This window comes from Haliotis rufescens, unplaced genomic scaffold (genome assembly GCF_023055435.1).
Source record: "Haliotis rufescens isolate VD_foot unplaced genomic scaffold, xgHalRufe1.0.p SCAF_11, whole genome shotgun sequence".
In the NCBI taxonomy this organism is placed as follows: domain Eukaryota; kingdom Metazoa; phylum Mollusca; class Gastropoda; order Lepetellida; family Haliotidae; genus Haliotis; species Haliotis rufescens.
The window spans coordinates 96,396-109,707 of NW_025963791.1; the positions used below are offsets into that span (position 1 = coordinate 96,396).

A 13,312-nucleotide genomic window follows, 5' to 3' on the forward strand; every position below is an offset into this window, starting at 1 on the left:
CTACCTGACCGCCCCTACACGTTTACAAAACCCAACAGAATGGAAGAAAGTAATAAAATACTGAATACACCAAAAAGTATCAATACCCAATGTGAATGATAATGATACATGATCGTAGCTTTATATGCAATAAATGCCCGCAGTCTGTTCATATCGCAAATCTGTTCTTTGCATGCATTTCCTCCTGTTTTGGGTTTGTTTCAATGGTATAAACTCCTGCTTTTGGTCCAGTGAATGCTGGATTCAAACACACAACCATTCCTGGCACTCTCAAGGGTAACTGGGCCATGAGCTGAACGATCCTGTTGCATGTTGAAGATAGAAGACCCAGAGGGGTCTTTATGCAGATTTGACAAACAACAAAATAGGTTTTTTGTTTAATATCAAGTTTATTTCATACAGCAAGTTTCTCATCATTTTAAATGTATGATAAGTAATGTGTTTGGCAGGCCACCTCAGGATCTCTTGATTCACCTTGACCCTGTCACCTTCACAAAGAGGTGAGTCTGATCTGGTCCTGCTGACAGGGGATCGACTTTCCCAGCATGCAACAGGGGGACTGTTACCTTCTTCATCAACCATCTTCAGCCGTTCCTTGTCCAGGTCATGTAACTGGTGTTTCCACATGGAACTCCTGTAGGGCAACACAGGTTATGAGGTATTTAACACCCTCATGCAGTAACAAACATTCAACATTAGGGTTATGACAGGTCCTTTGACTTTCAGGCTTAATTTTAAACACTGCTACGAGTTTAAATTAGAATATTCCACATGTCAAGCTGGTGCAATAACATAACATTTTTCCCAATTCCATTTACAAAGGTTAAACTTTCAACTCAAAACTATCAGTACAACATATATTGGTGCTAACACCCACACAGATTATGAAAACATTTGGGTAAAAATTTCTGAGAAAAAATTCAAAATTGAGCCACTGCACTGCAGCTCACCTGGAGATGTAGTCAACAGTTCCAAATGTCAACAAAGCCGTCAACTTAACATAATTTACTACATTCATATCAACTGTTTCACAAAAGATCAACCCACATGAAGTTTCAGTGACATAATAGTTTAATCAGCTGTATCTGATATAAAATTTCAGAAAGTAGACAAGAGTCATCAGAAGATGACCAGTCCCCAAAAGTTGACCAGTCCCCCTAGGCCAAACAAATTTGAAAGAACAAATCATTTGACTGTAACTAAAGTCCAATGTATATTTGGCAAGAGTGTTTGACTATTCCCCACTCCCACAATACCCCACACTGACCTTTCCTTACATGGACATTTCCCCATATTGAATATATATATATATACTCTATATTACAGTTTTATTTAGAATTTAACAAGAGTCATGAGAAGATGCCCAATCCCCCCGGTCCCAACAAATTAAAAAGATTAATTCATCTGACTGTTACTTGAAGGGAGAATTTCCATCTTATCTGTCTGTCCATAAACAAGAGTAGTTTTGAGCTATCAAAACAATACCATGGAATTGGGATTCAGAACTTTGTATTAATATGTCAGGTACACACCAATATCAATATGAACAGAGTCAAAGTCAAACTTGTTGCCATGGAAACGGAAAAAATATAAATTCTAAACACCCCTAAGTAGCAAAAGGCACCATTTGACACACTTGTTTTGTGTGCGTAAAGTGTCATGAAAGAAACCTATCAGTTTTCGAGATATGGTCCGGACAAACACATCACTATGAATAGAAGTAAAGTCAAAACTATTCCCATGGAAACAGGAAAAAAATTAATTTTTATACAATTCCTCAAAAGCAGAAGGCACCACTTCAGCCCTTGGTTAATACATGTACCAGATTTGGATGAAAAGACTTTCATAGTTTTCAAGTTGTGCTCCCCGTGTTAGCTGTCGTTTCAGAAGCACAACTTGAAAATCCCTTACCCCTTTTTTGAGACTAAGTCCAAATGGTTTCGAAATCGAGAAATATATAAAAGCCAAGCATCCACAAATAGCAAAAGGCTATATCTGCTAAAAGTTTTTGAGTTGTGCTCTGGAAAAGAAATCCATCCCCTTAAGAGGCTACCGTATGTACAAATTGATTCCATGGAGGTCAAGAAAAATAAAAATGCCCAAAATCCATAAAAATAGCAAACAGCACCAGTTCAGGATCTGTTAGATATATCTGCTGTGTTTTGTTGAAAAATATTGAACAGTTTTCGAGCTGTGCTCTGGAAACAAAATGATTATGGACAGACAAACGAGGAATCAACTATATACCCCGCCATTATATGCCGGGGGGTTAACACTTATAAAGGTTGTGTTCTTGAGAAAATGATGTTAAAACTTGCAATTTAACTTTTATTTCTAAATTTAACCAAATTTAACACAATGATTTGGACAAACTATGACGCCATCATGAACTAACATGTACAGAAGCAACCTGAATGTTATGAGAGACTAGTAGAAGCAATGAAAACAGTTTAGTATAAACATCATTCAACCGCAGACAATACAGTAATTCCTGCAGACACACATACCCACCTCACACACTGGTGATACTTACATATATACACACATGCATACCATAGACTAGCACAAGATGCAAAAGACCAACACAATCACAAGCACACACACACAAATGCACACATATACAAGTACACATGCCATGCACGCGCATGTCTTTTTATGCACTCACACACCCCAAAACTGGTGTGATTCATTGACATTCACAACACCAGAGTAGTATACTGAAAAACACAACGCCTGGCAACACCATCACACAAATAATGAAGCTGACAATAGCAATCAGTACCAATTTATTGGTGTTCTGCGAAGAAATCGAAAACCGTTCATTTCAACACCAGCTCACACCACACCATGCAATGAAAGATTATTGTCAACCTAGGAATCAGCAATGACTCTGCAGTCAGCATCTGGAGTGTCCATCCCTCTCACGGAGGACATTCTCCTGATGCTGCAGATCAGACGTCCAAGTTTCAACATTGGTATCCTCTTCCATTCCTGATGCAGTGCCTGCATCGGTTCGTTTAGGTTTTGAACTGGAGGGTCTCTAGTTCTCACTAGGCAGCAGCACATACAACATGCACCACACCCACATTCACCACACCCACATTCACCACCATACAAACTTAGAAATACACATAATATTATCAGTTCCTACAAATACTACTACATACATACTGAACCGCAAAAGAAACGTCACCAGCCCTTGGACGATTGCAAGCTGAACAAACCGCCCCGCAAGTAGCCAAGGCATTTCAAGTCCACATAAGGACCATATACAGGCTCCAACAACAGTACCAGACCAACAACACTACAGATGACCGACCACATAGTGGAAGACCAAGGGTCACCACCTGACATCAGGATCGTCAGATTGTGCGACAGCATCTTCAAGATTGCTTTGTTACTGCTGTGGAAACTGCTCGACAGACCATGGGGACACACCAGCGACACATTAGTGCGGATACCGTGTGTCAGTGATTGATGAACAGACACCTCCACTGTCACAGGCCACACCGAGGACCCATTCTGACAGTGGGCAACACAGCACCAGCATTGGCGCCACCAGCAGTGGAGAAGAGTTGTCTTCTAAGACTAGAGCCATTACTGTATCTCAACAGCAGAGAGAGAGTCTGGCGACGCCGTGGGGAATGCTACTCAGGTGCTTGTGTTGTTGAGAGAGACTCATGGGGTGGTCCGAGCATCATGGTGTGAGGTGGAATTGGTCTTGCACAGAGGGTCGGCCCTGTGGTGTTCTAGAACATTGTCCCAGTGAGAAGCAATGGTGTCACAGCAGCTTGGTACATTGATCAAGTCTTGAGACCACAAGCCATACCTCATTTGACACTTCGCCGCAACCACGAGTTTCAGCATAATAACGCCCGAGCCCACACTGCAAGAGCAACAAGAGACTTCCTCCAGCAGAGTGGCATCAGAACCATGCAGTGGCCTGCCCTCAGTCCCGATTTTAATCCCATTGATCACCTGTGGGACGAGATTCAAAGACGGCTCAATGACGTCAGACCAAGGCCAACAACTGCAGCTGAACTGCGTCAGGCGTTCCTCAGAGTGTGGGCTCAAGTGCCTATGGCCTTCATCAACCGCCTCATCCATTCCATGTATCGGCGTTGCACAGCAGTCATCAATGCACATGGAGGACACACGAGATACTGACTTGTGATGCCATTTTCTCAGAGACTAGTGTTGTGTTTCACTTTAAGAACATTTGACACTTTAATTTCAACCTTGATGATCAGTTTACAGTGTTTGGACAAATAAGATTTCTCATATATCTATCTATGGTGACATTTCTTTTGCAGTTGGGTATATATAATTCTAACAAGAGCAGTAACATAGTACATATGAAACAGTCAAGAAAGCAGTTGATATCAATCCATGGTTGAAATGGTATTGCAGATTTCATAAAAATATATCTGGTTTATTTAAGAGGTGTGTGAACTTTTCGTGTGATGTTGTTAAGAGATGGGAGCATGTCATTCAACTGCATTTCTGTAAACATGTCATATCCTAAATCAGTGTACATGTCACAGTCCATGAGGAAGTGTATTTCACTTTCAGTCTTGTCTGTGCTGAACAGGCACACCCTGTCGTTGAGCATCTTCCTGAAGCAAGGGAGTTAACTGACTGTAAAACTTCGGTTTCAAACCTTGCCGAACGAGGCTTGATTTCTGGGCCTGATCGTAGCGCGACCAGTGGCTATTATGAGTTATGTCCCTTCTATGTCCCTACTATTGACCAATCAGATTCCACCTCTAGTATCACTTGCATTTGCTTCAAACAAAATGGCGATGAGTAGTCAAGATGATCTGATCGATAATCAAAATCTACATGGTGATAAAATAGGTCTTACTTTGCAAAGTGCATCAAAGCATGTGAGCTCCTTGATTAAAAACATGAAAGGATTTGAAATATATTTGTTGCCATCGAGTTGGCGGTACACATGCTTTGCAATCCTGCAATTGACCGAAATCTGCACTGCAGTTTACAAACCAGATGTCAATTTCGTTGGACCATGCATAGACTCGTTAGTCCAGCCAAAATATAACTCCATAATTCCAGCCTAGTTCGGCAAGGGTGGAAACTGGACTTTTAAAGTCAGTTAACTCTCTTGCCTTGGGAAGATGGTCATTGTAAAGTACTGGGGGTCCACTGTACGGAAGTTTTTCTATGTTAAGTTGCAGGCTGCCGCAACAAAGATTAGAAAATATCTGTGTTTTTTCGAGGAATAGATTTTCATAGTACGTTGGTTTCAGGCTACATAGTAGGTAGGTTTGAACTCAAGGTTCATATGATATATACCATGTTGAAGAAACATGGCTGTGTCATGTGCAGAAATGGATTCTAACACCAAAGACAAGCAGAACTTGACAGACTTGACCTTCACTCCCGGTTTTGAGTTAACATACCTGTCTCATCACATTGCCCAACAGCACCAGGGCCTGGAGGGCAAGCTCCCGGCACTCACAGTCAGGATCTCTCTCCATTACCCCTGTCACATAAACATCAAGGGTTAGCTAGGAACATCAACTGATTATATCAGATGATCTTAAACCTTACTGATATACCTCTGGACTCGGATATTACGTAGAGGGGAATGTCCAAGTAACACTTTGATAAAACATTCTCTTGTGGAAAATATTTGAAAAATAAACCAGAACTCTTTGAAGCCTGTATTTATTCTGTGTGAGTTGCCCTTGCCTGATGAACAAGGAATGTGTTCTCTGTCACTGTTGCGCGTGCGCCAATCCAAGATTGGAGTTATTGGATTTGAAAATATTTACTAGTTAATTTCAATCCATATCATCATGTGTAACCACAGCTGAGGTCGATCATCAGACGTCTTCAAATCAAACAATGTGGGTTTGAATCCCAATGGAGACACATGTTTTCCGACAAAATTTGAATATATTCACATGTCAAAATACTTTTAAAATAGTTAAGTCTATTCCAAGAGCAAATTAACTAAAATGTTGTTTCAAGATTATGTATAATTGACAAACAACTACATTCCTGAAACATAATGGAGTGTTTGAACAACAGAATGATGTCACATATGTGTTTAAAGCAGCAGGTAGATATGTTATGAATTATCATAATGAGCAGTTGTTTAATTTCCATACTGGTTATGATGTCGATAATATTCTTAATAATCATATTACACAGGAAGAGATTAAATCATCTGTGAAAGATCTAAGCAGGGTAATGCCGCAACAAGATGGTATTAAGGCTGAGATGATACAAATCGGCAGTACTGTTTTAATTCCACATTTGTCAGTTATGTATAATAATATGTGCTCAACAGGTAATTTTCCATATGAATGGCTAAAGCTGTTATTCTACCACTACACAAAAAAAGGAAGCTTTGATTATGTTAATAATGATAGAGATATATTATTGACGGATATTTTATGGCAGATATTTTGAAGAATAGAAGAATATTTGGGGCCACTGTAGTGTTATTATTGTATGCTGATGATAATATATTGTTGATGACACTGTTGTTCGTTTGCCCCCCAAAATTGACATTTTATGTAAATATTGAAAATCATGGCGCTTACTGGTAAGAATAGGTAAGATTGGAGTTATTTACAACATTATCAGAAGTGGTCCTTTGATGGAGAGCCACTAAAAACAGCAACTTATAATAATTATTCAGGTGTTATGTTTTCGACTAGGTTGTCAAGGAAAGTGTTTAGAAATATTCTTGTATCAAAAGCCAATAAAACTCGGTTATTAAGCATTTAAGGCATAAATAAGTATTTTGTAAATTGTTTAAAATGTCTTCTGATTGCTATGCCATGCAATGTTACCTAATTATTAAGTATATTGATTCAGGAAAGGAATTAAGACATGAGGATTGTGTGTAAGATTGTTGTTTATATCGGTATGGTTTGGGATTTGCACGGGTTAGTCAAGGTACTGAAATCATTTCCTATTTTCTGTGGATGTTCAGGCAGAGATTAAAAGAATGTGGACAATGATTCCACTGACTTGCACATTATAAGAATATACAGCAAAATCTTTTCAAATCAAGACTTTCTCAAATTCAGATTTCGGGGGGGAAAGTTGGTCCAAAATTATCATTGCTCAAACTGACATACAACTCTCAAATTTGGACTTTCTGCACTTCAGACTAAAATTATGGTGCCAACAATCAATTTACTATGGAAAAGAAGCTGCCTGAATCAGATGGACCAGACCGGACCCGGATGTTCTCTCACTTTGAAGTAAACTCAAGTCATTGTCATCTTAAACAACAATGCTAATCTTGCATGTAACCCTATTGATCGTAACACTTTGTTGCCCACTAAGTTAATTAGAATGTACTCACCTGTTGATAAGAAACTCAACTTAATCAGATTAACTCAGTGTCATGAGTGACAAGTATGGCTGTCCTGGATACATATATCATTGCTTTTCGTTTTGTGTTCAGTCCAACTTTTTGTAATCCGGACCTTGCCGTAAACCAGACTTTTTTTACCAGTTCGTACTGAGTCTGAATTGGACAGATTCCACTGTATCGTCATTACCGACTGTTGTATATTATGTTACATAATGTACAAATATCAGTGTTAGGGAATTACGAAGATATGTTTGTTGAGATTGCATGAAGTGCCGCTGTGTTATAATATCAGACATAAAGAAGCCATAACTGTCAACCAAATTTACAGGATGTGTTATACTAATATTATTGAAGAAAAACTCAATTTCATATTGGATTGTGATGCATATGTAGTGTGTGAAAGAAGCTCTGAACATGTGAGTCTGCTCTTGATAGTTAGTATATTGATTGTTTCGTCTACCACATTGGATAGTAAGTATATTATTTGTTTCATCTACCACTCTTGATAGTGAGTATATTATTTGTTTCATCTACCGCTCTTCATAGTTTGTTTGTTGTTTAACGCAGCACTCAGCAATATTCCAGATATATGACGGCGGTCTGTATATAATCGAGTCTGGACCACACAATCCAGTGATTGACATCATGAGCATCGATCCACGCTATTGGAATCGATGACGTGCATCAACCAAGTCAGCGAGCCTGACCACCCACTCCTGTAAGTCGCCTCTTACGACAAGCACAATCGCCTATTACAGCAACCTTGGGTTGCTGAAGACCTATTCTACCCCGGATCTTCACAGGTGAGTAAGTACATAAATTGTTTCATCTACCGCTCTTGATAGTTAGTATATTAACTATTTCATCTACAGCCCTTGATAGTTAGTACATTAACTGTTTCATCTACAGCTCTTGATAGTTAGTACATTAACTGTTTCATCTACTGCTCTTGATAGTTAGTACATTAACTGTTTCATCTACAGCTCTTGATAGTGAGTATATTAGTTATTCCATCTACCGCTCTTGATAGTTAGTATATTAACTATTTCATCTACAGCTCTTGATAGTGAGTATATTAGTTATTCCATCTACCGCTCTTGATAGTTAGTATATTAACTATTTCATCTACAGCCCTTGATAGTTAGTACATTAACTGTTTCATCTACAGCTCTTGATAGTGAGTATATTAGTTATTCCATCTACCGCTCTTGATAGTTAGTATATTAACTGTTTCATCTACCGCTCTTGATAGTTAGAATATTAACTGTTTCATCTACCGCTCTTGATAGTTAGTATGTTAACTGTTTCATCTAACGGTCTTGATAGTTAGTATATTAACTGTTTCATCTACCGCTCTTGATAGTTAGTATGTTAACTGTTTCATCTACCGGTCTTGATAGTTAGTATATTAACTGTTTCATCTACCGCTCTTGATAGTTAGTATGTTAACTGTTTCATCTACCGGTCTTGATAGTTAGTATATAAACTGTTTCATCTACCAGTCTTGATAGTTAGTTATTAGTTATTTCATCTACCAGTCTTGATAGTTAGTATATTAGTTATTTCATCTACCGCTCTTGATAGTGAGTAAATTAACTGTTTCATCTACCGGTCTTGATAGTTAGTATATTAACGGTTTCATCTACCTGTCTTGATAGTTAGTACATTAACGTTTTCATCTACCGGTCTTGATAGATAGTATATTAACGTTTTCATCTACCGGTCTTGATAGTTAGTATATTAACGGTTTCATCGGTCTTGATAGTTAGTGACAGGGACAGGGATCGAACCCTGACCTTCTGAGGACATGAAGGACAACAGACAATGGACAAACAGGCAACGACATATGTTCTGCTGACTTTCCGGGAGGTGAGGTACAAGAGTTCACGCCAGGAGGAAGTCATGAGAAAGTCAATAGCCTGATGCAAACAGAGCCAGCCACCCACCTTCCAGCCACAGTTTCATCTCTGTCACCTCGGCATTCAGGTCTGATATCAGACTGTGACATGGCACCACCAGGATGATCATTGACGTGGCAAACAGCACCGCTTGGCGTACAAACCTATATCAACAGATTCAATGTCATACTGACATGGCAAACAGCACCGCTTGGCATACAAACCTACATGAACAGATTCAATGTCATACTGACATGGCAAACAGCACCGCTTGGCATACAAACCTACATGAACAGATTCAATGTCATACTGACATGGCAAACAGCACCGCTTGGCATACAAACCTACATGAACAGATTCAATGTCATACTGACATGGCAAACAGCACCGCTTGGCATACAAACCTACATGAACAGATTCAATGTCATACTGACATGGCAAACAGCACCGCTTGGCATACAAACCTACATGAACAGATTCTATGTCATACTGATGTGGAAAACAGCACCGCTTGGTGTACAAACCTACATGAACAGATTCAATGTCATACTGACGTGGCAAACAGCACCGCTTGGCGTACAAACCTACATGCACAGATTCAATATCATACTGACATGGCAAACAGCACCGCTTGGCGTACAAACCTACATGAACAGATTCAATGTCATACTGACATGGCAAACAGCACCGCTTGGCATACAACCTACATGAACAGATTCTATGTCATACTGACATGGCAAACAGCACCGCTTGGCATACAACCTACATGAACAGATTCAATGTCATACTGACGTGGCAAACAGCACCGCTTGGCATACAAACCTACATGAACAGATTCTATGTCATACTGACATGGCAAACAGCACCGCTTGGCGTACAAACCTACATGAACAGATTCAATGTCATACTGACATGGCAAACAGCACCGCTTGGCATACAAACCTACATGAACAGATTCAATGTCATACTGACATGGCAAACAGCACCGCTTGGCATACAAACCTACATGAACAGATTCAATGTCATACTGACATGGCAAACAGCACCACTTGGCGTACAAACCTACATGAACAGATTCAATGTCATACTGACATGGCAAACAGCACCGCTTGGCATACAAACCTACATGAACAGATTCAATGTCATACTGACATGGCAAACAGCACCGCTTGGCATACAAACCTACATGAACAGATTCTATGTCATACTGATGTGGAAAACAGCACCGCTTGGTGTACAAACCTACATGAACAGATTCAATGTCATACTGACGTGGCAAACAGCACCGCTTGGCGTACAAACCTACATGCACAGATTCAATATCATACTGACATGGCAAACAGCACCGCTTGGCGTACAAACCTACATGAACAGATTCAATGTCATACTGACATGGCAAACAGCACCGCTTGGCATACAACCTACATGAACAGATTCAATGTCATACTGACATGGCAAACAGCACCGCTTGGCATACAAACCTACATTAACAGATTCAATGTCATACTGACGTGGCAAACAGCACCGCTTGGCATACAAACCTACATGAACAGATTCTATGTCATACTGACATGGCAAACAGCACCGCTTGGCGTACAAACCTACATGAACAGATTCAATGTCATACTGACATGGCAAACAGCACCGCTTGGCATACAAACCTACATGAACAGATTCAATGTCATACTGACATGGCAAACAGCACCGCTTGGCATACAAACCTACATGAACAGATTCTATGTCATACTGATGTGGAAAACAGCACCGCTTGGTTTACAAACCTACATGAACAGATTCAATGTCATACTGACGTGGCAAACAGCACCGCTTGGCGTACAAACCTACATGCACAGATTCAATATCATACTGACATGGCAAACAGCACCGCTTGGCGTACAAACCTACATGAACAGATTCAATGTCATACTGACATGGCAAACAGCACCGCTTGGCATACAACCTACATGAACAGATTCAATGTCATACTGACATGGCAAACAGCACCGCTTGGCATACAAACCTACATTAACAGATTCAATGTCATACTGACGTGGCAAACAGCACCGCTTGGCATACAAACCTACATGAACAGATCCTATGTCATACTGACAAGGCAAACAGCACCGCTTGGCGTACAAACCTACATGAACAGATTCAATATCATACTGACGTGGCAAACAGCCCCGGTTGGGGTGAAACAGATTCAATGCCTATCTATTAGGTTTTTCAGCAGTGACCCAGTGACATAACACCAGTTCATTGTATGTGTCATAGTTGAACTCACTATTACTCCCTGCGACAAACACTTACACATCTGAGTGGAACCTGAGGCCCCAGGTGAACTCCAGTAGAGAGCTGCCCATCTGCCCACTTGCCTGGAACAAACAGATCAAAGTATTCATCATGATCATCAAGTCACAGGAGCATTACATATATCACAGGAGCATCACATATATCACAGGGCATCACATATATCACAGGGCACCACATATATCACAGGGCACCACATATATCACGGGGCACCACATATGTCACAGGGCATCACATATATCACAGGGGCATTACATATATCACAGGAGCATCACATATGTCACAGGGCACCACATATGTCACAGGGCACCACATATATCACAGGGGCATTACATATATCACAGGAGCATCACATATATCACAGAAGCATCACATATATCACAGAAGCATCACATATATCACAGGAGCATCACATATATCACAGAAGCATCACATATATAACAGGAGCATCACATATATCACAAGGGCATTAAATATATCACAGGGCAACACATATATCACAGGAGCATCACATATATCACAAGGGCATCACATATATCACAGGGCACCACATTTAACACAGGGGCATCACGTATATCACAGGGGCATCACATATATCACAAGGGCATCACATATATCACAGGGCATCACATATATCACAGGGGCATCACATACATCACAGGGGCATCACGTATATCACAGGGGCATCACTTATATCAAAGGGGCATCACATATATCACAGGGGCATCACATATATCAAAGGGGCATCACATATGTCACAGGGCATCACATATATCACAGGGAATCACATATATCACAGGGCATCACATATGTCACAGGGCATCACATATATCATAGGGGCATCTCATATGTCACAGGGCATCACATATGTCACAGGGCATCACATATATCAAAGGGGCATCACATATGTCACAGGGCATCACATATGTCACAGGGCATCACATATATCATAGGGGCATCACATATGTCACAGGGCATCACATATGTCACAGGGCATCACATATATCATAGGGGCATCACATATATGTCTCAGGGGCTTAGGTGAAGCTAATACAAACTGCCTTGTGTTGAATTGTGCTAAAGGTGAGGTTCAGTGACATGGGATTTGTGCATGTGCATGAGTGTGTGTGCACTTGTACTAGTCTGCACTAATAGTCCCGATTTCATAGTTCTACCCCACTGAGATACCATCCTGCAGTTTAATGTGGATACCCCAACCCATGCTTGTCGTGAAAGGCGATTAATGGGATTGAGTGGTCAGGCTCACTGACATGGTTGATGCATGTCATTGGATCCCAATTGCCTAGATCGATCCTCATGAAGTCACTTGATTGTCTGGTTCAGACTCAATTATTTTCAGACCGCCGTCATAAAAGCTGGAATATTGCTGAGTGCAGTATCAAACAACAAATAAACAAATAAAACATGGATACCCCACTCAGACAAAGAATATTGACTTTGAGCCGACCAGTCCTTGTTTTATTCTCTCAATGTCAAGCTTCAAACAGTACCATCTTTTAATGTCTTTTGGTATGACACACTCAAACCATCGAACCACCAGCCTTCCAATCACTGGGTTGTACCGCAATTTTCGGAGATGTAAAATGTATTTTCTTTAAACAGCAATAACAATTGCTAAAGATCAGTGCAAGGAATGATGCCTATAAGAAAGAAACACATTTTATTGTATTAGTTTAAAGAAAAACAGCTTAATTCTTATTTGACATTTTGAAAGTGCCCATCCTTG

The 13,312-nt window shown here is 40.2% G+C and overlaps 1 protein-coding gene across 3 annotated transcripts in view; it reads right to left on the bottom strand.

Moving 5' to 3' along the window:
* Positions 1 to 369: 369 nt before the first annotated feature.
* The window catches only part of LOC124113712 (telomere length regulation protein TEL2 homolog), an 80,363-nt gene continuing 67,420 nt past the window's right edge, over positions 370 to 13,312 (bottom strand). Inside the window, exons 16-19 of one of the 3 annotated variants that reach the window (XM_048392093.1) lie at positions 11,566 to 11,630; positions 9,304 to 9,419; positions 5,421 to 5,503; positions 370 to 634 (exon numbers count right to left, since the gene is read on the bottom strand). In XM_048392093.1, the coding sequence (XP_048248050.1) occupies positions 605 to 634; positions 5,421 to 5,503; positions 9,304 to 9,419; positions 11,566 to 11,630 (294 nt within the window). In that variant the 3' untranslated portion in view covers positions 370 to 604. The other 2 variants (XM_048392094.1, XM_048392095.1) reach the window with 2 other exon arrangements.